Source organism: Prionailurus bengalensis, chromosome B1, assembly GCF_016509475.1.
Source record: "Prionailurus bengalensis isolate Pbe53 chromosome B1, Fcat_Pben_1.1_paternal_pri, whole genome shotgun sequence".
Taxonomy (NCBI): domain Eukaryota; kingdom Metazoa; phylum Chordata; class Mammalia; order Carnivora; family Felidae; genus Prionailurus; species Prionailurus bengalensis.
The window spans coordinates 6,674,859-6,702,406 of NC_057344.1; the positions used below are offsets into that span (position 1 = coordinate 6,674,859).

Sequence of the window (27,548 nt, forward strand, 5' to 3'; positions counted from 1 at the left end):
TGAGCTCGGGGTCGTGAGTTCGAGGACCACGCTGGGTATAAAGACTACTTTAAAAGTAAAGTAATAGAAAAGCAAAACCAAAATGGCTACTCAGAGGCTATGTTCATGAGAAGTAAAACCCTTAGTCATCCCGGAAAAACCTAGAAATTCAATTCCCCTTCACAGGTGTTTACGAGTGCTTGCTGGGAACCACTCATCCCGCCGGGCCTCACCAGGGCCGACAGGTGAATTAGAGAGGCTACTGCAAGCAGCTGACAATCACTGTAGAAACGTGGGAATCCACCCCAGTTTCTAGCAGGTCCTGGATGGCTCGGGCTTTCCCTGCTTTTTGGAAACAGCAGTGAAGGTAGTGTTTGTCCGGTCCGTGGTGTTTACGGATCCTGTGTGGTTTGTCGCATCCGGTGTGGTTTCACGCGAGAAGAAGGAAGAAATCCAGAAAACCAGCCGGGCGGGTGCAACTACAGACAAAATGCTCTTGGAGCAAACATTGTGGGAGGGACACACACGAGTTTTGATGTTCTGGATGATGGCCGTTTACGGAGGCAGTGGTGTGGATAGAACAGATCCAGTATATAATGCTTAGCAAGCAGCTGTAAAGCTACTACTAATATTCCAGTGAGAAAAGGTCAGCCTCTGGCATCCGGGAGCCCGTCTGGCGCCCACAGTCAGGCCACGTGTTCTGCTGGAAACCAACGATCTCGTACAAGATTAGCCTCAGACGAGGCCATGTGCGGACGGTGGCGGGAGACAAAAGCCCCCGTCCCCTGGGCCCCTTCTCCCACCTCTTACTGAGCCGCCCCCATAGGGTGCACTCCCCCTCGATGTGAGGGGTCGTGAGCCCAGCTGGTTCAATTCCAGGTGGCCCCTGACGCTCTTGACCTGAAGGGCTTGGGCCCTTCCCTCTGAAAGTGTCACACTTGTGCCGAACACAAAGACGAGAAGCGCAGTGAAGCAGACCCCTGTGCCTCGTAACCGCGTCTGCGAGGTAGTGTGGGCACCCGGTCCTCGGCGAGACCTTGGCACGGGAGGGGGAGGCCAGAGTCCCGGCTCGGAAAGTGCCTTTTATCGTCCTGAGCAGAGTCGCCGATGCTGCAACGCACACCGTCCTTGACCAAACCCTACTCAGCCTCCCGTCAGCCTTTCACTTAGGCCTGCCTGCGCGTTTCTCTCTGCTGTGTCCGGTTTTAGCAAGAATCCTCCAAATGCTCCATGTCTGACCACCTTCTGTATGTAGATGGTCAGATTCCGCAGACCCTGCCACCCCCAGGCGGAGTCTGGCGGCCCGGCCTGCCTCCAGTAGGAGGCCTGTTCGGCTGCGTGAGTCAGAACCTTCCCTTACCTCTCGGGCTTCCTCAGTACATTTCCGTCCACTGACCTCTCCCCTGCTCCTGGACTCTCGGTTCCCACTCACCCGTGCTGCATCTGGAGCTGAGCCCAGTTGTAGACTTCTCTCTTTCCCCCATAGCAATGGTCCTCAGCACCACCTGTCTGCGTGGCTGGAGCTACTGTCCAGCTGTGGTGTTTCTTGGACACTCTCCCGCCGGGCGGTGGCCTGAGGACCCTCGTCGTTACCTGTTGTACCAGGAGTTCTGAGCCACCGTCTGCTACGTCCCGCTGGAATACGCAGCCAGCAACAGGGTCACTGACGGTCCTACAGCTCACCACACTTCCTCTTTGGGGCTTGAATACTGTCCCTGAACCCAGAGGTGTTTGTGAAGGTAGAAAAGACCACATGCAAACATGTGGGGACTGCCTTCTGCTTCGGTGGCTTATGAATGCACTTAAAAATTTATTTTTAATTTTTAAACTTGTTTTTTTAATGTTTATTTTATTTTGAGAGAGAGAGAGAGAGAGAGAGAGAGAGAGAGAGAAAGCGGGGGAGGGGCAGAGAGAGAGAGGGAGAGAGAGAATCCCAAGCAGGCTCTGTGCCGTCAGTGCAGAGCCCGACTCGGGGCTCTGTCCCACAGACCGTGAGATCACGACCTGAGCTGAAAGCAAGAGTCAGACGCTTAACCGACTGAGTCCCCCAGGAGCTCCTATGCCTGCACTTTTTACACCAGCTCTGAAGGAAGGTTTGCAGAAATGATGTGAATGCCTGCCTACAAAGAGCCCAGTTTAGGGGAAGAAGAGAAAGAAATAGAGAAGGAAATGGACAGCGGCTGCACTTCTCGCCCGGCGAGTCCAGACCACAGGTAGTGTCCCCCGTGGAACGGAGGAGGGAGCAAAGTGTGGGGGTAGAGGAAATGGAGTGTGAGGTCCGGGCTGCCGGCTGGCCGGCCTGCGGCGTGGGGGTCTGCAGGGTCAGCAACAAACGTGGCATTTTTTTTTTTCTGCCAAAGGAATCTCAGGATGACATTTGCATTCTTCCGCTATGTTGATGATGAGAAGCACAGCTTTCTCATCTGCTTCCAGAAAGGGCTTGCATTATCTAATCATGGAGGTCCGTGAAGTGATACAGGGAGAATACATTTTTAAGGGACTGATCATCCCCTCGTGTCAGCAGAGGCAAACTGTAACGAGAACTCGCAATGAAACAGAACCCTGGGCTTTCTTTACCTTTGACTTTCGTGGAAGCCACAGCAACAAAACTAAGGTTAAATTAAATTTAAAAATCAGGATCATATCGTTGGTAAAAGGAAGCGGGCAATTTTGACGGGAAGCCCCTTGCCCCGCTCCCACAGCGTGACAGGAGAGTGCGTTCTGTGCACACGTGTGTACAGGGAGCTCGCCAATAATCTGGTCCAGCTCGTTCATGCTTCAGTTGTGCAAACAGGTCCGGGGGATACACGGAGGGCAGAGGTAGAACTGGGATTCTCCGGTCTCAAATCTCAAAGCCCAGGGACCAGCGTGACTCGGCCACCTGTCGCCCTGCCCGCCGGGACTGCGGTCACATGGAGAAACTTGGCATGGTCCTCGGCCGGGCCCTCCCGCCGCAGTCCCCGTGGGCAGGCTCACACTTGGGGGTGGATGTGAGGCAAGGCTCGTCTGCGGGCCTCAGACTCACCTCTGGTAATGCCATCCGTGTCCCCGCAATGGTGGGAAGATTCGGGTCCCCCATGGGCTCCTGCTGTCCCCCACGCTCTGAGCCGCCCAGGGCTCTGCCGGGCAAGCCTGTGCTGGGCCGGAAGCTGCCGGTGCGGCCCGGGCCCAGGATCGGGCTAATGCTGGCCATGGTGGCAGGGAAGGGCCGAGTGGCCGGCCGAGGGGAGGGCTCCGAACTCCTCCCAGACAGGGGTGTCTGCGAAGTCGCCTGCCCGGCTTCCCGCTGTGGGGACGTGGCCCCCTCGGCCGTGGCACTAAAGTACAGGGTGGCGCTCTCCTGTCCTGCCCCTCCTCTCCGGTCACCTGCACCCCTGCCCTGCAGCGGAGAAACCGCCTCGGCTCCTTCCCTGGGGCTGCCCTCCCTAGGTGCAGCTGACCACCGCCAGCCAGGAGCTTCGTCTGGATTGTCGCCGGCCAAAGAGACGTAGCTTGAGGTGTCCAGCAGGTCGGCCTCTGCTTTCCGGACAACTTGAGACTCACAGCCCTTGTCTGAGGAGTGGGGGTCGTGGGGTGACGATGCGAGCTCCTTCTGGGAAAACCTGGGCGTCATCTGATGGTTGCGGTGTTGGCTCAGTCCCCACTCAGGGGGACCGAAGAAGCCAGGACCGTCTTTTCTGAAGGCTGCGTTGATCTTAGACACATCTCCTGTTTTGAGGGCAAGTTTCACCAACAGCCAGTGATGGTGACCGAGGAAGGAATCTTCCTGAACGATCTGGCTTTCCAGCCCAGCCTCTGGGGTCCCCACTGTGGGCTAGGGGCCCTACCCAGATGTGTTAACTCACAACTGTCCCCCCGGCTCCCTGGCCTCTCTCCAGCTGCGGCCGAGGCCCGGGGAGAAGATTCTCTCTCCGCTCTATCACCCACTGCAGTGCCACGGACCTCTGTCACAAAGCCCTGCCAGATGTCTGTGGACTTAGGGTGTAGCAGGCTGTAATAAACTACCAGCGAGATACTGCCTAGAAAAGAAGAAAAAGAGGAACGTAAGGTCGTGTTCTTTGAAGTCCTGTATCCTCCCCACGGCTTGAGAATTCCAGAGTCTGGAATTCTGAACAGAGGAATATAATTGGGATCTCAAACGTGATCTCTTGCTGGAGAATCAGATCTGGATATTTTGGGGGCATTTAAATAGGCTCCGGCTTCCGCAAGCTGCAAATATTCCTAAACTGAAAATCCTAATAGCCAGGTCAATAACCTGTTGATTCTATGACTTCTTTCTGGAGGCACCCTAGATGGGGGGGGGGGGGGACACGCGAGTGTGTTATGTGTGTTTGTGCTGCGTGTGAGGTGTCTCGTAGAAATGCTTATTTCACTTTCAAGTGACTGGAACAAATACTCAGAAGGCAAAACCATCCACACGCCGGCTGACAGACTCCAACGCTCGAGGAGGGGGTGATCAGGATAACCTCAAAAACAAGCCCCAAGGAAAGGCTGACCACAGCCATCAAGGAGCCCGTATCAAGGAATTTCCATGAGCAGCAGCAACACTTCCTCTGTGCATAAACATCTTAATCACACTGTTGTCAGTGCGATTTATTTTGATCAGAAGTGTTGACGACGGCAATAATTTCTTTAGCAGAGCATTCCAGTAGCCTCCCACGTTATTTCCAGTTTCCTGTTGTACTAGATCAAGCGCCCGGTTTCAGGGCACTCATTATAAACAGCCAAAAGTCTGAAGCCGGAGCGGGGGGTCAAAGCCCCGGAGGGGCTGGCAGACGGCAGGGTGATGGAGCTGGGGCTGACACGTGGTCCTGTGGATTCTCCCTGAGGACTTCTGGGGGATGAGGCGTGGGGGGGTAACAAAGCGGGCCTCCTGCGGGGGAACGGAGACAGCATTCCCGTGGGGTGAGTGTTGGCTCTGCCGTGGGCACCCCTCAACCCATTTCTACCCGCTATTCTGAGTTCTCACGATGCTGGTGGGGGAGAGGCCACCCTTCTTTTATGATGAGCCACCCAAGGTCAGAAAGGGGAAGTAACTCCCCTCATCAGCCAAGTCCAAAGTACACGTTTCATGGGTAGCCTTTCGGCCAGGCCACGTCATGCACAGGGTTCTGGGTTGCGGCCCCAGGCTGGCATACAGTAGGAGCTCAATAAATGTTGGTCAAGGGCGCTCAAGATGTGACCCAGCGCTGCCAGCTTCAAAGCCTGTGTGCCTTTGGCTGGCTCAGTCGGTTGAGCGTCTGACTTCGCCTCAGGTCATGATCTCACAGTTCGTGAGTTCGAGCCCCACGTTGGGCTCTGTGCTGAGAGCTCAGAGCCTGGACCCTGCTTGATCTGTGTCTCCCTTGCTTTCTGTCCCTCCCCTGCTCACACTCTCTCTCTCAAAAATAAATAAATAAATAAATAAACAAACATTTAAAAAAAAAAACGGTTTATAAAGCCTGTGTGCCTTTGACTAGAGCTCACTCACCATCTTCCCACTGAGGATGCCCTCCGGGGCCACTTGGGAGTCAGGGGTTCGGGCAGCTCCGGAAAGAGGGGGAGAAGGATCGGCAGGTGTCTCTGTCTGAGCCCCGGGGCTGACCCTTGTCCCCAGCTCCCCAGTCACTGTGCCCTGGGTCACCACGCTGAGAATGAAAACACCTTTCCTCCCTCCCTCCTTTATTTTCACTTCCCAAGAGCAGACAGGAACTCCCTTTCCAGCTCACGGCCATCTGTGAAGCCAGGTTAACGCGGCAGGCACGGCGTGCTCTGAGTCATACACTCATTCACAAAACCAAGCTGATGATCTGAAACTGCCAGGCACCGTGTAGATGCCAGATGGGAGTAGGGTGTGAGTCCCAGCTCCACCACCTACACCGTGTCTGATCTTACGGCACATTATTTAACTTCCTCTGTGCCACGCTGCTCAGCTCTGAATTGGGGGTAACTCTGCACCCACGTCCTAGGGTTCCTGTTGGCATACAGCACGGGGCGTCATGTTGGGGATCCCTGCTCTGCTCCCCGATGCTGGGATGCTGAGGTGGAAAGGAGAGGGAAGTCACGTGCTGGACCCCAGCCAGAAGCCTGGGGAGGAGGCCCCGCCCATGAGTCATTTTTGATAGAAGTCTACAGTGTGGGTCCGGATTTCTCGGGTTCCGGATGAAGGCCGCGTTCAGTGTCTGGGGCCCTGGTGGGGGCACAACCGGAGGCACAGTGAGCTCCACTCCTTGGTCTCCACCTCACCCTCCTGAGCATCACTTCCTGCCCTTGGAGTCAGTTTATGGTAAAGAAAAAAGTTGGGGGCGGGGAGGGAGGGAACGAGAGGGCAACGTGGGGCCTTACCAATCAGAAATCCAGACAAGACTCCAGCTATGGTCCACAGGCTGGTCCGGGAGGCCCCCTGGAGAAAGTCAGTGGCCAACAGCAAAAGGACGATGTTCTCCAGCAGCATAATCTGTGGGACCGAAAGGTAGAGTCAGCACCGAAAGTCAGGTGCACGTGGCCTCGGGGACGCTCACCCTAAACTCTGCAGCAGTGTCCTTCAGTGTTGGAGCCTCTGTCCTCAATGTCCACTGGGGTCCCCACGGCTGACCGGGCCACCCCCTCCCAACAGAAGCAGGGTCAAGGTCTGAGAGAGCTTCTCTGGCAAAGGGGGAATTCTCCCTGTTTTCAATGCAGCTCATTAAAATGTCTGCAGAATCATAAGTGCACGTGCAAGGTAAGGGCATAGCCCACGTGGCCCGGTGGCTCCCTCCACTGAGTCAGGTGGGCTGAGGGAGGAGACTTTTATTTCCGGTTTTATACATTTCATGTTCTCACGCTGAGCGCATGTGTGTCTGAGTTTTATCGCGCAATAAATAAAAGTATGCACAGAGCTCATAGTGCCATCGAATTCCAGTACGCTAGGTCACAAACTTTGATAAGACTGTTAGTATTGTTTGTTCAATTATTTGCCTCTTTAGAGGTAAATTTGGCCTGTGGCCCAAGGGAACAGCAAGGAAAGCCTTCCTCCACGGTCCAAAATGGCGGCCGCTCTTGCAGAAGGCTCTTTGTACCCCCCCATCCAGGCTGGCTTCTTAACTTTGGTTGCCAGTTTTTATATATTAAAATATATTTCTTAAAATAAGTAAACAAACTGGACATAATTAGAAGATGATACATTCCCATACTATACAGGAGGCATTAAGAAATTAAGAAATTCTAATACTGGTAGGCCAAAAGTCTTAGGAATCTTTGCCATGCTCATTCATGGGCCCCATTTTAACTCCAGGAAAGTCAAATATGGAAAGAACTAAAAATGTTATTAAGAGCTACTTAACAATCCTAAGAATGCCCACTCTCCCCAGGCCTTTAGGCTCTGGGCAGCAGTGTTTCAAAGGTCCAGCAGGCATATTGCAGCATTGAATGACATTACCCACCAGCCCAGTCCACAGACCGTGGGGTCTGTCTCTCTCTGCTCCTTACATTAACCACGTCTCATCAGCTATCTGGTCTGTGGAGCCAAATTCTTATGTCTGTCTCAAATTCATTGCCGTTTTGCCTATCCTCACTGCCACCTTCATAGTTGTGATCCTGTCACCACCTATCCGGGTCCTATGGTTTCCTGTCCGGGTCCTTTGTTCCCTGTCCACAATCACTCCTCCACACCGCTGCCGGGCAATCTGTTTCACCTACAGAGCAGACCTTGTCATCTCCCCCAACACACCTCGAGACAGCCCCATCTCAACCCAGGGCCATCGAGACCCCATCCCCTGACAGTGTGGGCGATTCTGTTTATAGCGCATCCCGAAGTTTCCTTTCCAGAGTAACCCTCCAACATGCGGTTCCCACCGCATGGTGGGAGATGTGATGGCCATTACGGGAGACCGTAATGGCAGATGTGATGGGCCAGCCTGCCTGGATGCTGTCTGGATGCCCGGACGGTAAAACAGTATTCTGGAGTGTGTCCGTGAGGGCGTTTCCAGAAGAGGTTAGCGTTTGAATCAGTACACTGAGTAAAGACCAGGACCCTCAGCAGTGCAGGTGGGCCCTATGCAATCTGTGTGTGTGTGTGGGGGGGGGGGGTCCCAATAGAAGACAAAGTGGAGGAAGAGTAAATCCTCCATCTTCTTGAGCTGACCTCCTGTCCTGGGACGTGGGAGCTCCCAGTGCTCGGTCCTCTGGACTCAGACTGAATTACACAACATTTTCCTGGTTCTCCGGCTTCTAGAAAGCATACCGTGTCCTATCTCAGCCTCCAAAATTGCGTATGCCAATCCCCATAATAAATCTCCTCTTATGTGTCTCTGCATGTCCTCCGGGTTCTGTTTCTCTGGAGAACCCTCACTGATACGATGCCATTCCGCTGACATAGACTCTCTCCTTGACCAAACCTGACACAGATCTGCATCTCTAAGCCCTCTCCTTGACCAGGCCTCAAGCTGGGCCGATGAAAGTTGCAGACACGTAGAACAAAGGCTTCTGTCCATCACTGCTCCCCTCCCCCCGCCCCCCCCCCCAACACACACGTTGAGAGATCTGAACGAACACGAACACAGTTCCTAGCCCCTCAAGGCTGTGTCCCAAGGGTAAGGACCTTGGCCCTAGTCCCGTTTCTGCCCAAGGAAGCAATGGTGCTAAGACTTCCTCTTCGTTCCAGCTGAAATCTGGTGAAAGGCCGGTAGCCCCTGAACCCCCTCTTGGACCTGTTGCTTTATAAAGCTTGTAAGTGCAGGGGCGCCTGGGTGGCTTAGTCGGTTGAGCATCTGGTTCTTGTTTTCGGCTCCGGTCGTGATCCCACTGTTTTGTGAGTTCAAGCCCCGTCTCAGGCTCTGAGCTGACAGTGTGGAGCCTGCTTGGGATTCTCTCTCTCTCTCTCTCTCTCTCTTTCTCTGCCCCTCCCCTGCTCAGGCTGGCTCTGTCTCTCTCAAATTAAAAAAAAAGCAAGCAAGCAAGCAAGCTTCAGCATACAAATCCTTTGCGTCTCTGAGGTGTAAATTGCAATCCAGAAGGACGGTTTCTTTGAGCCTTGAACATTCAAGATCACCCTCCAGGCCCCCCGGGGGCGTGGGGGTGGGGCGGGGCTCGCTCTAACTTGCATGAACTACAGCTTTCTGTCATCCAGATACGAGAAGTGGGCGCCTCGCCAGATAAACGCCAACCAGAAAACCAGATGTCACAGTCCCATTAACCACCTCTCTCCCACCTTTGATAAGTTTCCTTTCCCCTGACCCTGCTCAAACGGCCCCTCCGTGTCCCCATCTTCCCTTTAAAATGCGCAGTCACGTCCGCACAAACGGACTGACGTGGGTTCATGCCGGACCCTCTTCCCTGTTGCGGTGGACGTCATCAGCTCTATTTTCGTTGCCGTTATTTACTTTTTAATTTTTAAAAATATTGATTTATTTTGGAGAGAGAGAGAGAGCACGAGCAGGGGAGGGGCAGAGAGAGAGGGAGACACCGAATCCGAAGCAGGCTCCAGGCTCCGAGCTGTCCCCACAGAGCCCGACGCGGGGCTCGAACTCACAAACAGTGAGATCATGACCTGAGCCAGAGTCGGATGCTTAACCGACGGAGCCCCCCAGGCTCCCTTCGCTGCGTTAACTAGTTTCTTCCACACCACCACACGTATGTCCCTGACACTATTTTGCTTCTGTCGCATTTGCCTCAAATGCTCCTGAGCCCTCACCACCTTTTCGTCAGGCCACGTTCATCTCCCGAGACCCGGCTCGAAGGTCACCTCTTGTACAGCCTTCTCTGGCATTCCTCTCTCAGCCTCTGTACTCCTGAGGGGGTCTGGTAACGTCATTTCTCTGGCCCCCGTGGTTGCGTTCACAGGTCTGTGTCTCTGGCCGCTGAGAGTCGACTTTTGCACACCCCGGCACCTGAGTCCATTTCTGGCGCACGGAGGAAGCCGCGTGTGCAGGCTCAGGTGAGCGAATGGATGACACGTGAACCAGGGCAAACCTGGCTTCCCCGTCACATGTCACCCAGGGGCCGGCTTCCACCTTGTGAGGGAGAAGTTAAGGTGAATGGTTCTCGATGACACCGAACATCAGCACCACGTGATGCGGCTTCTCAAACGCTGATTCCAGGGCCCCACTCACACCTGTTGGCTGGAATCGCTGACAAGGCACCTGGGAATCTACCTCGAAGAGGCTCCCTGAGCGCCTGTGACAATCGCCCAGGCTGAGAAGGGGTCGCACAGAGGCCCGAGGCCTTTCCAGCTCAAACGCTCCTGGCTGCCCTGCCCGGCCACAGCTGGCCTTGTAGCAGCAGACCAGCTGGATTTGAATCCTGCCTCTGTCTGACTAGATGCCTGGCCATTCTATGCCTCAGTTTCTGCATCTGTAAAATGGGTTTCGGTTCATCCGGCGTTGTGAGAAATAAAGACAGTTAATGAGCTTAGAACAGCGGCTGGTGCAGGATGATCCTGCCCGAACCGTTAGCTATTCCTAAGGATTCCGTTACGATTCACAGGTTGGAAGATGAGAACAGGAGGTCACAGGGGGATAGGAACACATCGTGGCACAGAACCTACAAGATTACAAATGCTTCGTACTCTTGTTGAGCGAATCAATGAGAGAAGAATTGTAGAAGTTCCTGCTTTGACCTTGGAGACAGCTTTCCATGATTTAAGCAAAGCTATTAGCCATTGAAAACCAGAGCTACCCCAAGCCCCTAGGCCCACCCCCCCTTAGCAAGTGGACTTCCAAGTACTCTGTACTCTTTTGGCTTTTGGAATAACAACAACAGACGAGGAGGTAGCATTAACATTCTCTTTGCCGACACTGCACTTTACCCCAAAGGAGTGACATTCTGTGGGGGCCAGGACCCGTGTCTCTTTCCCAGGAAGGCGCCTGTTGGGGAAGGCGGTCCAAGAAAGGACAGATGGCAGGCCTGACATTTGAGGGGTGTTGGCAGGAGGCTGGGACCAGACGCCCAGGGATCAGGGCGCGGCCTGGGCAACCTCGCTGGCCAGCCTGTGGCCCTGGACGTGCCTGGTCACCTCCGTGGGTGGAGTCTCTAGCTGTGATAAGCCTGCAGAGGTCTGTGAGGCAGAGCAAGAGGCCTGGACGATAAATACATGTGCACCTCAGGACTGTCCACCTTCTGTCTTTCCCGCTTAATTGCCCTTGTCCGCGGGCCCAGTGACAGAGTAAGTAAGTGGGCTGGGAAGGACCGAGTTTTCCTTTCCCTTCCTTACGTAGCAGTCTCTCAGACTCTAGGGGCTAGGCTGGCGAAGGTGTGACTGTGACACAGCCACGAAAGCGACCTCTCTCTGGATACTTCCAGCTTATCGGCCACACCCGCAGGGGCATGGACTGCTCTGCACACCGGCCCTCTTCCCGCACAGCGACATGGGTACCGTTATTCCTGTGTTCTCAGACAGGGAGGTCGAGGCCTGGAGCGGCTCTATAACTTGTCCAGCACCACGCATCCTCACCGTCTGTGGACCCCATAGCCTGCAGGGCTGATAAGCCGTTCGGGGCTCCCGTAATAGCAGGAGGTGACCACACCACCGCTGTCTCCTGGACACCTTCCGTCTGCTCACAGCTCCGTCCTAGAGGGTCTGCTCCCCTGAAAGTCTCTTTCCCTTTCTATCATCAATAATGGCCACGACGTGTTGGTTATTCGGTGCCAGGTTATGTATTTAATCTTCACTGGGGGCCCTGAGAAGTGGGTGGATCTTATAAAATTATCACAGCCACGCTGAGAGACCTTGCTCCTAATGTGCGATGGAAAAACAGACTCAGGGTGTTTCAATCCTTGGCCAAGTGGGTTGGTGACAGTAAATGGTGAACCACGGTCCCACAGAAAGTGCCTGATTCCAAAACCGGTGCTCTGAGGCGCTGGCCGCATTTGTTCTCCGTTGCTCTTTGCAATGCAGCTAAACTTCCACCTTCTAGAAAGGGCGCCTCTGCTCATCCGACAGGAAGTGATCCCCACCATACTCGTGAGTTCAGACCGCTGGTCTTCCGGGATTTACCCACATTCTGCCTCGTCGTTCAGTTATTTGGGAATGGAGCCCATTCCCCCCACTGGGCTAGAAGCAGCCCAATGACACGCATTCTGTCACCGTCGTGGTTTTCCCACCGTCCTAGGAACACGCCTGGAACTCAGTAATGACAGAGCTACTAGGACGCTGTGTATATGACATTGACATAGGTGAGCTGTGATTATAGTTATCAGATGTAGACAGTGTCCAAAAAACACAGTTCTTACTACATTAACCACGTAGGAAAAACCGGAGGTCAGATTGCGATTTATAGAGCCTGTCACTGTCACGACAGTGATTCCTTTTAGAATTTTTCCTAAGACCAAGCTATTCCTCCTTCAATAGATGTGCGTGCACAAGTACACACACGCCTGCATGCACACACTTACACCCGCGTGCACTCTATACGTATGAAATTTGTAACATTAGCGGTAAAGAAAGCCATCATTGCCCCACTTGCCGTATAGAACACGGCCATCCGGTTTCTGGAAGGGCTGTCCCAGAAGTTGAGGTAGCAGAGGATGTACGCGGCCCCCACGAGCAGGTTGAACAGTCTCCAATGGCAGGTGCTGTCGATGATGTCACTCTGCTGTGCCACAAGCCAGAAGGTCATCACCAGCCAGTGGGCACCTGGAGGGAGGCAGGCCGTGGAAGTCAGGGTCCCGGAGGGGACCTGGGGAGGGGGAGGGGCACGGACACGGAGACCCGGGGCTCGGAGCCGTCCTCTCTGTCCTGACCACACCTGACTCAGCATCCCAGGGGAGAGATCAAAACCCAGGAGAGATTCACAGGGCACAGAAAACCAGCAGCTTTTCTCTTTGCCCGTAGTATCTCATCTGATCCTCATAAAAGGTAGTTGGACTAATTTGGGGACAAGCACACAAAGGCTAGCTTCAAGGACACTTCCCAAACACTATGTACTGACTCTCTTCCAGTTCCAGGAGGTGCCTAAGGAGGCTGTTATGAACCTCATGGCTCACTATTTTTTTTTTTTTGAGAGAGGGTGCAAGTAAGCGAGAGGCAGAGAGAGAGAGGGAGAGAGAGACAGAAGTGGGTCTCGTGCTCACCTGATGGGGGCTTGAACTCAGGAACTGTGAGATCAGGGCCTGAGCCATAGTTGGCTGCTTAACCAACTGATGAACCACCCAGGCACCCCTGGCTCACTATTGTTTACTAGTTCAAGAGCTGAAAACATCTGCATCCAAAGGAAAGATCTGTATGTGGTCCAGCTATAATTTTTATTCCCCTATTTTAAGATGAATAATATCTTACTGAAGTTTGAGCTGACTTTGTTTAAAAAAAAATGAATAAAAAAGCTCATCTCTCTTTAGGAGCACAATTTCTTTCAAAAATTTCTCCTTCCTGCCAACAGGTGTATTAATGTTTGTTCCAGGCTTCAGTGTAAATATCTGTCAGTGTCTCCTGTTCTCTTAAAACATGAGTACACTGTTCCTTCTTACAGAGTGCATTGCCTGATGGCCAGAATAGATACCTCTGCTTGGTGGGGACACCGAGACCCCCGCAGGGCTCCCGCAGGGTCAGGCAGACCCCATTGTCACTCTCACATCCACGTACCTAGACTGAGGGCAGGGGGTGACAGGTGGGCTCAGTGGAGATGCCCTATTTGAAACAGAGAAGATGTCCAAAATCAGCATTCAGAAGAAACGGAGGGCTGTCAGAAGCTGGGCACTGTACATTTTTGTGTTAGGTCAGGACAAGCGGGACCCTACGCCTCCCTCCGGTTTTTCTACAGAAAAGATCTCAGGCGTGATACAGGACATGGTCTTTCGAGGAGCTCTCACAGCGGCTGCAGCTGTGGTCTGGAGCTGGCCGGGCTGAAGACTGGGCTATCTAAGCTATGGGAGTGTGTCTCCAGAGAGAAGCGCCATATGCGGCCCCCTCCCTGTACCCTCACGGGGGGTGGAGTCTACTCCTCCGTGCTCTTGACTCTAGGCTGGCCATGACTACTTTGACGGGCAGAATACAGCAGAAGCCGTGCTGATCCAGCGCTCGGCCGGTCTTAAGGGGACTGGCAGCTTCCCTCTGCTTTCTCTTGGAACCGCCACCCTGTCCACAGCCCAGGCCGCTCTGCTGGAGAGAAAGGGCACGCGGGCACCCACCGTGGGAGCGACACCACCGTCTGTGCGGCCAGCCCAGTGGAGCCTCCTTATGAATCCTACAGCACCACCTGAGGCCCCCCCCTGAGCAAGAACCCCCCAGGTGCCCAGCGGGGCCCCCCAGAACCGGGGATGATGGTCGTGAATGGTTACTTTAAGGCATTAAGTTCTTTATATGTAAGTGATGAATCACGAAATTCTATTCCTGAAATCATTATTACACTACATGTTAACTAACTTGGATTTAAATTAAAAAATAAATAAATAAAAATAAATAAATAAATGGTGGGGGATAAAATAAAATGCATCCAAAAAAAATTTAAAAAACCAAAAGGCATTATGTTCCGGGGTGGTGTGTTACACACAGCAACAGCCAGCCACAGCATTCGCCCTGCTTACCTCCAAACACTAAAACCCAGACGCGGTGAGCTCCGAAGAAGAGAACCAGACTCAGGACGCGGGCTCCCACCATGCCCATCCTCCAGAGCTGCTGGCAGAGCAGGGCGGCCCACGGTGTGAAGACGTGGCCCGGCTTCACGAAGCCCATGAAGCAGGCATAGCACACCAGGGCCCAGGACAGCGCGGACCAGGAGCACAGGGCGCTCACGCCTGGAAGGCAAGCGGACAACAACAGTATTTGTGGGCCGTCTCACGTCCCCATACAGCCCGGCTGCTCACGGGGCATCCCGAACCCAGCACCCGGATGGGCGGGGAGCGCGGCAACTCTGTGCACAGACACGAGCACACACGCCCAGGAAGAAATGAGGACGCGCGGGAGGCGGTTCCTCTGGTTCCTCTGCACAGCCCAGTGCGTGCTCTTTCCTCGGGCCCTTCCTTTCTGAGCCCTTTAAGAAAAGAGCCCGGGCCACTGACCCTTGCAGCGCTCCGTCCGAGCTCTGTTGGTAACGAAGCAGCTGTGGGAGAATTCCTGAGCAGGGAGCTCCATCCCAAACGTACTTTGCTGGGCAAACTCTCTCTGGTCCCAGCTTTTGGCAGCGTGACAGGCATGCGCGACACGTGTGGGGAGTGTTTTCTTGTAGCCAGTGTTCCTTCATGTGGGGGGTTAGTCAGAGAAATAAAGCCAGAACACAAATCGTGCCAGGCCCCATGATAAAGACGGACGGAAGGACGGCACAGTCTTTGAGTTTTAGGTACTTCGTGTAAGCACATACAAATGTGGGCGCTCGGCAAAGAGGGAGGAGGAGGAGGAGGCTGGCAGAGAATCAAGAAGTGACCAGGAGAAAAAGAGAGAGAGAGAGAGAGAGAGAGCCGACGCCACAGAAAACGTTGACTGGTGACACTGGTGACGTTTTGTGGGCCAGACTTGTTCTTGGACGGTTAGGCCTCTGGCTGTGTCAAGCTAGGCCAGGGCCTGAGGACACGGGAGACGCTGAGGCACTGATGCCCCGAGGAGCAGCGTGTGGTTCCTTCCCAAGGCACGTCTGGGTCATGTGACTTCGCGCAATTTCTGCCTTGTGGACTGACCCCACGAAGGAAGCCAACCTCAAACAGACACCTGTTTTAGCTGCCATCTCATGCCAGGGAGCATGGGCGGCCCTAATCCTCCCAAGCAGGGGCCGATCTTGGGTTGCAAGTTTTTTCTAAGTAAGGCATCCGTTGTAACTCCCCTGGGGAAGTCTCGGGGGGTCTGCGCTCAGGGTTGGACGTGTCTCACCTGGCACAACATCGGTGAAGTCCGAGGCGAGGAAAACATGCGTCTGGAGGAGCAGGTGGGGCCCGGTCTGCAGGAGGGCTTCCAGGAGGCGGAGGGCGGACAGGTCGGCCTCCTGCAGCAGCAGCTGGCCTCGGCTGGAGGCTTCCTGCTCCTTCTGTAGAGCAGTGGACGCAGCGTCCCAGTGCCTAAGGATGAGCGAGGGCTCGGGGTGCAGAGTCAGACTGTGACAGCTTTAACAGGATGCCTCACCCCCTTTTCTGGCCTATCATATACAGCATCCTAAATTTTGTTTTAATACATGTGTATATTTTTTTGAGAGACAGCGAGTGAGCATGAGCAGGGAAGGGGCAGGGAGAGAGGGAGACAGAATCCAAGCAGGTTCCGCACCGTCAGAACAGAGCCCGACTCGGGGCTTGAACTCACAAACCATGACATGATGACCTCAGCCAAAATCCTGAGTCGGACGCTTGACCGACTGAGCCATGGAGGCGCCCCTCCCATGCAGCATTCTAGAGAACACCACGCTGAAGCGGGCAGGTCTCACTCAGGTGCCACAGTGGGTGATTGCTCTTCACGGGTGGCCGGGAGGGCGGGGGTGGCATGACGGGAGCCTGGACCCGACAGGCTGGCTGGGGACTGCTCAGAGCCCTGCGAGGCGTGGAGCTAACCCCGGCCTGCGTCTTCCACCCCAGGACCTGCTGGGATGGGAATTAATTCACCCAACAAATGCATATTGCAAGACACCATGCTGTCCTTGCTTTAGAGCGTAAAGAAATAAGAGAACTCTCGTCCTCGTCCTCACAGAACGTGGAACTTTGTGCGCCTCTGAAACTGAGACAGGCACAGAGCTAAATAAGGAAGGACGGTGTGTGTGTGTGGGTGCTTCGCTGGGGACCGGGCAAGAGAGACGCCTGGAAGGTGACGGGAAGGTGGGGCTCTGGTGGCCCTGCGAGGTAACTCAGGCCCTGAATTTCTGGTCATGGGGTTTGGATTTTGCCCTGGAAAAAGGACTTGGCAGACCTGTGTGTGTGGTGTTTGGGGTATGGCTGACCGTGTTCCTGTGTGTATGTGATGGACTGAATGTCTGTGTCCTTCCAGAATCCCTAGGCTGAAGTTCTAGCCCCCAGTGTGATGGTTTTAGGAGGCGGGGCCTCCGGGAGGTAATTAGTTTTCAGTGAGGTGCTGAGGTGGCCTCCATGATGGGAGGAGTGCCCTCACGAAACGAGGAACAGCGACCACTCTCTGAGCCTCTGCTCACGTGCACCGGGGCCAGGCCACGTGAGCACACACAGCAAGACGACCGCGAGCCAGGAAGCCGGCCCTCACCACGAGCCGAATGTGCGGACAACTTGATCTTGGATTTGCAGCCTCCGGGACTGAGGAAACAGGTGTCTGTTGTAAGCCACCCTCCCAGGCCCTTACACGTACGTGTGTAGGTGTCGTGTGAGCTGCAGAAAGAAAGATCAGGAAGACCGCTCGTCTACTAGTCCCAGCAATAACAGCTGCAGGCTTGAGTGAGAACAGAGAACGGGGGTGGGAAGCAGGGAGCAGATGGAGGAGATCTGGGGGGTGACCGGGGACCTGGTGACGGACAAGGGAGCTGCCGCATGGCGTGCTCCGGACAGAAACAAGCCAGAGTTTCCAGGGGGACGCCTGACGGGCCGGGAGGATATGCCGTCCTCAGACGGGAGGCATCTGAGGACGGGGACACGGCACACAGAGGCACACAGACAGCAGTGGCCCAAGGACAGAACCCTGGGGACCGTTCCCACTGAGAGGCCTGCACGAGAAGAAGAAGGCAGGCCAGGCTGGGAGGATAGAAGCAGGAAGCGAGGAGGGCAAGCTTTCGAAAGGACCGCACAGCGGCCAACATCAAGTGCACAAAGCTAACAGGACGCTGCGGGTCTGGAGACCTCCGACTGCCAACTGCCTGGTCCCAGGAGTCAGGCCTGGCCCAGAGGACAGCAGGAAGGGGAGACCAGTCCCCAGCGGTCCGCAAGACTCCGCGGTCACAGGCCCTGGGGACACACTGGCTCCCCCAGGCTGGGCGACCTTCCTACGGTGCACGAAAAGCAACCAACACAAAAGAAAAGAAATTAGGAAACGCTCCCGTTCCTGCCTTCCATAAACCCGTCCCAGAAACCTCTGCCGATACTGCCCTGTTATGAAAGCTGTCTGCAAGCTGATATGGATCACCATCCTTTACCACCGGGCGCCGTGGACTTTGGGCTTCCACACAAGAGTCTCCCCCGTGCACGAGTGTCCCTCCCTCATGAGCAGGAACAAGGGAGATCACTACACCTGACTGTAGCAGGTGTCCACCAACTCTAGAGGGACGCGAGCCTGTCTTGTCCGAGTTAAGAAAAACCGGAAGTCATTTCAATTTACCTGCTCCTAGCTCAGAGCACGACACACCTTCACATCGCCTGAAAAGCTCCTCTCCAAGGAGCTCCCTGGGGCGCTGGCCGCAGGCCACAAGCCTCCCTGTCATCTCTGGCCAACATGTCCACGGTCAGGGCCGATGGGGGTCCTCTTTGAAACAGGCTTATTCACGGTCCTGAGGGCCCAGGAGAGATGCTTAAGGAAAAGTTTTCCTTTTTCACGATTGGGAATCCTGGATCGGACTGATTTCTCACTGTGCCTTTGAAGCTGTGACCTCTGACAGGAACACAATGGTAAGAAAAACAACAACAAAGAAAGCCACAACTGTAAACATCAGGGGATTATAGCTTCCCTTTCAGTCCTGAATCATCTGTCCCCGAAGCCTTCACTAGTTCAAGGCGCATTTTCATTGGGCTTTCACCACCTGCTGGAGCTAGCAGGAGGCACAAAAGGAAAGGAAAGACCTTCTCTGGAAGCCCAAGGCTCAGCCGGGGAAAGAAACCACGTGCACCTGGAACGTTTAAGCCGGAAGAAAATCATGTGGAAATGAGCAGTGTGAATGGTGGATCGTGTTGGAACCAGTCCGGGGACCGGGGACGTGGTCAGAGAGGGCTCTCAGGAAAGGAGCGGTGCACGCACCTTGGACAAGCAGCCGGGCAGCGGGGTCTAAGAGAGCGTTTGTGGGGCTGGTGGGCCGAAGAGGGCCCCTGAAAGGGCGGCTGCATGAGGGGAGCAGTGAGGCAGGGGCCGGCCAGCAGGAGCCTCTTCGGGTCTAGCTGAGGGTTTGGGTTTCGTTTCTAAGAAATAAAGAGCAGCCAGGGGGAATGCAGTCCACCTGGTGTTCTGAACGGGGATCTGGATGCCATCACAGAGTCTGGAAGTCAGACTGAGATCACTGGAAAGCCGTCGGGGATGCCCAGGGTCAGAGCTGAGGCCAGGTGGGGGCGGCCGTGGGCAGGAAGAGGACTGGTCAGTAGCTCCCGTCACATTCCGTCCCTGGGGTTGATGCCTCCATCTGGGTCCCCCTCGCTCTTGCCCGGATTTCCCGCAGCCTGCCGGCCTTTGGTCTCTCCCCAGCATGTCCCTTTGCCATCTCCCTAAGTGCCTCATTTGACCGTGTGTGTCCTTTGCTTACACCTTTCCAATGGGTCTCAGACGCCTGGAGGGTAGAACCCAAATTCCTTCCCTAGTGACAAGTCCCTGCGGGACCCAGCGCAATCGGTCTCCCATCTAGAAAATTCTTGCCTGTGCTCACATTATGGCAAAGTGCTAGTTGACCAAGCACAGCATCTGAGCGAGCCCTTCTGCCTCTCCATGTGCCTTGGAAGCTGTCTGCTGCTGGGTGGGCCGGGCCTCCGCGTCCAGGAGGATTGGGTCGGCCACCTCCTCGGCCCTGACACTAGGGCTCCCTCACCAGCACCCAGTTCTCAAACTTGAGCTCTAGTCACCTGGAGGCCTGTTTCAGTACAGTTGCTGGGCTCCAGGCTCTGACTTTCTGGTTAAACAGGTGCGTCTGGAGAATCACAGACAGTCTGCTGTGCTGTGATGTGGGTCCGGGCACAGATGGACGACTGGGTTTTTAAGGAGTTCCCGGTGATGATCCGTGGCTGGTGCCCAACCGGCCGACAGCCACTGCTACCGCAGGAGCCTCCCCCAGGCTGTCCCCCAGGGCTGCGAACACCTTCTCTCTGTTCTTCTGAGTTCCCGGCTTTCGGTTATGTCCCCAGCCAGGCCTCAGAGACCCCATCTCAATCATGGGTATCTAGACCCTTTCGTCACACACGTCACCGAGTGTGAACAAATGCATACTGGGCGGGTCGAGCTGTGTTGGTGATGGTGTGAGATTTCTAGTTGCGTTAGGAACAAACGCTTTAAAATTTTTTTTTTTTCAACATTTATTTATTTTGGGGACAGAGAGAGACAGAGCATGAACGGGGGAGGGGCAGAGAGAGAGGGAGACACAGAATCGGAAACAGGCTCCAGGCTCTGAGCCATCAGCCCAGAGCCTGACGCGGGGCTCGAACTCACAGACCGCGAGATCGTGACCTGGCTGAAGTTGGTCGCTTAACCGACTGCGCCACCCAGGCGCCCCAGGAACAAACGCTTTAAACTGACCTTTGGAAAGACAGTAGTAGTTCAGCTAACGCAGGCCTTGGGAATGAAGTTTCCCAGCAAGCTGTGCTCTGTCCTCAGTAACAGCTTAAGTAGAAAGTCATACATATCCACCTCATCCAGAATAGTCTGTCACAGGCCTACAAGCTCGAAGAGTACGCACACTTCTCTCCACTTTCACACTTTTTGGCGATGTTAAACCTGAGATAGCGAGCAGCTTGAGGTCATGGCTATGGCTATATTTCTTTTAAATCTTTTTTAAAATTGGGGTAAAATACACATAAAACTTGCCATCTTAACCATTTTAACTGTACAGTTCAGTGGTATTAATAATTAATATATGAGGCGCCTGGTGGCTCAGTCGGTTAAGTGTCTGACTTTGGCTCGGGTCATGATCTCAGGGTTCGTGAGTTCAAGCCCCGCATCTGGCTCTCTCCTGTCAGCACAGAGACCACTTTGGATCCGCTGTCTCCCCCACTCTCTCTGCCCCTCCCCTGCTTTCATTCTCTCTCTCTCAAAAATAAATAAACATTAAAAAGTTTTTTTTAAATGATTAAAGTAATAGAATTTAACACTATAATTTGATAGATCATTAATAATTTGTAGTAATTCATAATGCTGAGCAACCATCACCACCATCCACCCCCAGAACCTTTTTATCTTGTAAAACGGACACTCTGCACCCATTAAACACTAACCTCCCTATGCCCTCCTCTCCCCCGGCCCCTGGCAACACGATTCGACTTTCCGTCTCTATGAGATTGACTACTCTACATGCCTCATATAAGTAGATTACACACTATTTACCCTTTGGGGACTGCCTGATTTTACTTAGCATAAAGTCCTCAAGACCCATCCATGTTGTAGCACTGAAGAATTTCCTTCTTTTTAGGGACTAAATAATACTCCATCAGGTGTGTAAACCACATTCCACTCAGCCATTCATCTGCTGACTTGCTTTGCTTGGTGGTCCTTCCTGTTTTAGCAATTGCGAATAATGTTGCCATGAACACGGGCATGCGAATATCTTTTCCAGACCTTGCTTTCAACTCCTTGGAGTTCAATTTCCTAGGGAAATACCCAGAAGTACAATTGCTGGACCACACGGTAATCCTGTTGAACTTGTTGAGGAAAATCCATCCTGTTCTCCAGAGTGGCCGCTCTGGTCTGCGTTCCCACCAGCAGCGCAAGAGGGTTCTCCTTTCTCCACATCCTCACCGACACGTGTTGTTTCTTGTGTTAATTTTAGCCATCATGACAGGTGTGATGCGGTACCTCATGGCGGTTTTGATTCCCATTTCCCTGATGACGAGGGAGGTTGAGCATGGCTGTATTTTACATACTTTTAAATAGACGTAACCTTAAAATTCACCTCAACTTTCCTTTTAAGAACTTGTAGCTTCCGCTAAAGAAAGATTTCTAAGCCAGGACAGGTCCTAAGGTTGGGATGAGTTATACAGTCCTCCATTGTTTCATGCTGAGGTTCCAGATGGATTCACAGGCTTAAACATTTTTTAAAAAAGATGCCCGCAACATGTATCATTATAGTGGAAATGTAAAAGCTAAATGGAGAAAAGTGGCTGATTTTGTTTAAACAAAGGGTCACGAATGTCAGGTCACTTGAATAGAATCAGACTTCCCATCAATATAGTATATATCATTTGGAATAAAAAAATACATATATGTTTTAAGCTCTTATATTTTTCATAAGCTACTTTGCTTCAAGAGGTTTGTGTTTTCTTAGTTTTCCTGTTCTTAGCGGATTCTTCTGCATTAGGTTATAAAGTCACTTAAAGTGTGATCCATTCTTAAAGGCCAGTCAGGATTGTGCCAAATGCAATTGTTTTGGCTCCCCCTACAGGTGCTTCGGAAAACTGCACTTTTTCTTGAAAGGCTTCTTCGCAGGCTTTAAGACAGTCTTGCAAAATTTAGGGTAGACTTAGAATAAGGACCCCACCTCACCCAGCTTTCTCTCTGGAAACCCAACTGGCCCATCCAGGCTGAGATGCAGAATGGCTGCTTTCTACTTCTACTTTCGAAGCTTTCTTCTATGGAGGTGGATTTCTGTTTGTGTTTGGATCTCGGAAACACGGCAAACCTCATAGCTTCTGCTTGCACGGGCTGTTTATAAGACAGGGAGTCAAATTTGTGGCTCACCGTGAACAACTGTCCGTTTTCACTCTGTCATGTTTTCTAGCATTATCGTTCCTCTTCCTGGCTTTTCTCATGTCTTTTTATTTTGTCCTTGTAAATTATGTGGGTTTTTAAAAATTCCCTTTAAACTTACTTTTAAAAAGAGATACAGATGACAAGTTGTCTCTCCTGAGGTCTCACTTTCATGACTCTCTTCCCTTATCCATTTTAGTGTTTAAAAACACTAGTGTGTACCAGAAACTCTTAGCACCACTTACGAAATGTTGAGGGAGCATGGGGGAGAAAAGAATCCGGAATCGCAGGCGACTCCAGCAGAGTGTCGTGGGCCTGACCCAGCCCCATCCCTGAAGAAAGCACTGGATCGGATGGGCCCAAGGGTCCCCACACAGCCCCAGAAGGCAGATTTATCGGGCAATTATTCTGGAAGCTTCTCTCAAGTGACTGGCATTCACTGAACTCTCCTTTTGAATTATCAAATGTTCGGTTATCTAACCTCAAGGTCACATACGTGAGGACCTACAGGGCACCGCAGCCCTTAACGGGTTTCCTACCAGGCTGGGCTGAGGGAAGGCGCTGAAAATACCCACTATGGTGGATGGTGCCCAGCACAAAGGCCTTGAACACAAAGGCCCAGCTTTGGGCAAAACTGCTATGGCCGCAAATGTGCTTCTGGTGCCTTCAGAGACGGAGGGCTCCAGCTGTGAGCGGCCCAGTGAAATTTGGGGCAGTTGCTTAATGTCCTTACTAGAAGCACCCGCTACGTCCTATTCGAGATTCTGCCCTGGGTGGAAAGGAGTCATTCCTTTCTGAGACTGATTTCCATATGAGGAATCATTCCCTCTTCAGACTCAGCAGAGAAATCAGAAAACTTATTTCAGCTCCTCCAGAGAAAGCCTTGGGGGAAGGCTGAAGGCATAAACCACCCACAGCCTCCAGAAGCACAGCCCAAGATCTCAAACTCGCACTGACTTCCTGAATACCCTTCCAATCCTTGGTGTCTATAACTTAATGAACACTTGAGCTGCATGGCTTCACTGGTATGATCCCCGAACTTTTCTCTCTTTTTAAAAAAGTTTATTTATTTTGGGAGAGAGAAGGAGAGAGAGGAAGGGGCAGAGAGGGAAAGACAGAATCCGTGCTGTCAGCATAGAGCCTGATGCTGGGCTTGAACCCACGAACCATGAGATCATAACCTGAGCTGAGATCAAGAGTCAGATGCTTAACCTTCTGAGCCACCCAGGAGCCCCATCTCCCGTTTTTTTTTTTTAACGTTTATTTATTTTTTTGAGACAGAGAGAGACAGAGCATGAACGGGGAGGTGCAGAGAGAGAGGGAGATACAGAATCGGAAGCAGGCTCCAGGCTCTGAGCCATCAGCCCAGAGCCCGACGCGGGGCTCGAATTCACAGACCGCGAGATCGTGACCTGAGCTGAAGTCGGATGCTTAACCGACTGAGCCACCCAGGCGCCCCCCATCTCCCATTTTTAAAAAAATTCCTGGCAGCTATGGGATTATGAGGTGGCTAAGAGCTGAAATTTGCCATTTACCTAAACTCCCTGCCAGATCTCTCCTGACCCTCCAGGTATCGAGGTACTCCCAGGGAAAACAGTATCTTACCTGCAGAGGTGAACCACAGGTAAGGCTATTGGGCACTAACTAGGTCCATTGAGGCTGCTTTTTTGTGTGGGAAAAAACAAAAACAAAAAACTAGCTCCCAAATGGCTTCATCCTGAAATGAAGCCTTGATGCAAACGTAACGAAGCCAGTCCTACTGCCTAGTCTGTGGTTAAATCTACATCACCTTCCTCACCTAAGGTAGTAGGGGCTTAAATGCAACTTCCTGAAGCCAGTCACTTTCTACGGCTCCAAAGCCTTGACCAACAAATGAAACAAGAGCAAGACAGAATTCAGCCAAAGCAAAGAAAAAGCTTTCAAAGAGTCACAGCTGCTTCTGGAAGGAGCCCTCTGATGATAGAGATGCTCAAGGAAGGGCCAGCTGGAAGAGGGGATGCCCGTATCAGAGCAAGGGTTCAAAGCGGTGGCCTTGAGCATTTTCCCAGCCCTGAACTTTTACGACCCTAAGGACAGAAAATGTCCGCTCCTACTGCATGTATGAAATCAGGCTCCAGAGGTGAAAGGAGGCTGCCTGTTCTTACCGCTTCCACACGCCGAGCTGAAGGAGGTGTAGCATGACCAACAAGCAATGACCTTGATGTCCATCTGCTCGGAACCACAGATAGCTCAGGCCCTGGACCAAGAAGCCAGGCAGCAGCACAGAAAGGGCCAGCCACCCCCAGAGGGGCTGTCCCGTGATGAAGTAGTAAACCACGGAGCAGAGGCCTGCAGACGAAAGAGGAAAGACGAGGGTGAATGGACGGCTGGAGGAAGAACGAATGACCGCCAACCCTGCATCCCCAAAACTCCAAGGGCTCTCCACTCGGCCCAGCCCAGGAGCCGGCAGAGCCCGCCAGAGTTCCGGACAGGCGTGAGGTGGAGTGAGGGCACCAGGAAGTTCCAGCGGACCCAAGAGATCAGACACATGGTCATACAGAGGGGCTGTTGGGTTGCATAGGACAGAACACACCAAATACTTGGCCCCTACTATGTGCATTAAAAAGTGCTAATCCTCAGGGCACCTGGGTGGCTCAGTCGTTAAGCATCTTTGACTCAGTCATGATCTCACTGCTCATGAGTTCAAGCCACACCTGGGGCTCTTGACAGCTCAGAGCCTGGAGTCTGCTTGGGATTCTGTGTCTTCCTTGCTCTCTGCCCCTCTTCTGTTCATGCTCTCTCTTTCTCCTTCAAAAATAAATAAACATTAAAAAAAATTTTTTTTAAATGCGAATCCTCCTCTTTGGGGATTTATTTTTTTTAATATTTGAGGATGCTAGGGTAGAGTAACAGAGGAGAGTTAGACAAATCTAGGTTGGGATCTGCAGTCTCAGTCAACGAAGTTGGGGGGCGGTGGTGGTGCTTGAAGCTTCCAGGGCGAGTAGATGCACTAATTCACTATAATTATTTTATATGATCATTGCTTGCGTTTTCCAGTATTAAAGTTTAAGATGTATTTATGGGCACATAATGCTGTGAACTGTAGTGGAATTGCCCCAGGTCCAGACAGGACCCTGCAGGTCTGGACCGAGGGGGCAGAGCGGCTATTCCCTGCCCCGCAACCCCCCCCCCCCCCCCCCCCCCCCGCCCCAGGCTCTGTCTGGGAGTTGCGACCACACTGGGCTTCCTGCTCCCCACCCCCTCGTCTCACCGAGGCAAACAGGGTCTCCGGTACAAAGTCTCTGGGTCTCAGGAGGAGTCACCGCCCTGCCTAGGGCCAGCAACGCTGTGGCCCTAGTTTGTTCCTGGCTGGGCGGGAAGGAGGGACCAAGGTCTGCGGGACCACCGAGGGTGGGTACTGACATGGGGGTCCTGTGTCTGAGGCCTGCTCGTCGCGGCGCTGGACCCGGGACATTTGCAGCAGCCCTCACTCGGGCTCCTCCCGGGTGCGTGGCCAAAGCGCCTTTGAAACAGCGCAGCGGGGACGCCACAGAGGGACCCACAGGGACAGCGGTTCAAGCTGAGACCCCGCCGACCCGGAGGCAAAAACTCGCTCCCAAGGGGAAGGCCGAGAGCCGGAGCGGGCCGGGGTCACCAAATGCGTGCGTGCTGCGAAGGGCGCGGAGCTCCAGGGGTCTGGAGGCCGGGGCCCCATTAAACCCCACGCTTCCCCCGCTGAAGCCTCTGCCCGGAGCCTGGCGGAAGTGGGCGGGGCCTCCTCCGCGGCGCCGAAAGAGTTACAAGTTCAAACTGCAAAGGCGCTAAACGGTGTTGCCATCTTGCGTGGCGGGACCGTCTGCCCCCAGCAGGCCGCGTCTGGCCCGGTCCTGCACCCCGCGGCGGATCCCCTGTCCCCCGGGGCCACGCGGACGCCTCCCCCGCCGCCGAGACCCCCAGGCCGGCCCGGGCCCGGGAGAGTGGGGCGCGATCAGGCCCGCGCACGGCACAGCTCGCGCCGCAGCCCCCGCTGAGTTCAGAAGGGCTTTTGCGGAGGGAAGGGCGGAATGCACGTGCCCAGGCTCCGGGGGGGTAGGACGGTGACGGGGCGGGGGCGGGGTGCCACCTGCTCGCAGAGCTGAGCGCGGGCCCGGGGCAGGCTGCCCGCCGCGGCAGGGGTGGCGCGGGAGTCCGGAAGGGTCGGGGGGCAGGAGGGGTGCGCGGGGTGGGGCACTCACGCGCGCTCTCCTCGGCCGCCTGCAGCAGGGCCGAGAGCCCCAAGGCCCCCGCGTGCATCCTCCGTGTCGCCCGGGCCGCCTCCTGGCCCCCGCCCCTTCCCCTGCCCGCCCCCCGAGCCGGGGAAGCTTCCGGCCCCAGAACCGACCGCGGGGGGCGGGAGGGGCTCGGGGTCCGTGCCGGTTCCTCCCTGGCTGCTAGCCAGGCGCGGCGGCACTGAGTTTTCTGGTGCCTGGGTGGGCAAGCACAAATCAGATCAGGCCTCTCCATAGGGGCAGCAGCGTTTCTCTGCCGTTGTCCAGACTTGGTAAGGGGCCCTGGAGGGTACTTCGTGGTCGATGTGACTGCAGGTAGGCTGGTCACGAGACGGTTAAACTGGTCACGGCCTCCGGGGGGCCGCTGAAGGACAGCCCTGTTAACCACTAGTCAGAGTGCGTTTGTGTGGATGGCGTTGGATTGGAGGCGTTAATTGGTCTTTTTGAAATTTCACAGGGGATGTGAACTGGCATCTTCCTCTGCGTCTCGCCCTCAAATTCATCTCTGTCCTCACACTTTTTCCAGATGGGCTTGAGGTTTAACCAAGATTGCAATGCGCAGGAGGGAAAGCTGCGTATCCGAAAACCTTGTCTCCGGCTACGGCTACGTCAGTCCACCTATATCCGTGTGCTGTTTACAGTATAATTTATGGAAGAAGTGGTATTCAGGCATGCTGGTGGTGATGATGAATTTGGGGTCTTTAACGCCTAAAGCAGGCAATTAGCCAAACCATTCCTCCTTTTTATTCTGGGGGGAGTTTTCCAGCCACCATTCTTGAGTCAAGGACACGTTTGCCACTTCCGTAGGATCTTGCTGTACTGATCACACCGGTTTAATTAGATGGACTACTGCCCCCTTCCCTACAAAAGCCCTGTAGTAGGAAAAGTCACAGTGGAAGAACTTACCATCT

The 27,548-nt window shown here is 53.8% G+C and overlaps 1 protein-coding gene across 1 annotated transcript; it reads right to left on the minus strand.

The window, feature by feature from the left end:
- Positions 1–83: 83 nt before the first annotated feature.
- XKR5 (XK related 5) lies at positions 84–26,662 on the minus strand. Its single transcript, XM_043555106.1, is given in 8 exon segments — positions 84–3,783; positions 3,786–3,998; positions 6,304–6,415; positions 12,399–12,568; positions 14,455–14,664; positions 15,731–15,915; positions 24,535–24,718; positions 26,605–26,662. Coding segments are annotated over 8 exon segments (2,028 nt in total). The 3' UTR covers positions 84–2,887.
- Positions 26,663–27,548: the final 886 nt, after the last annotated feature.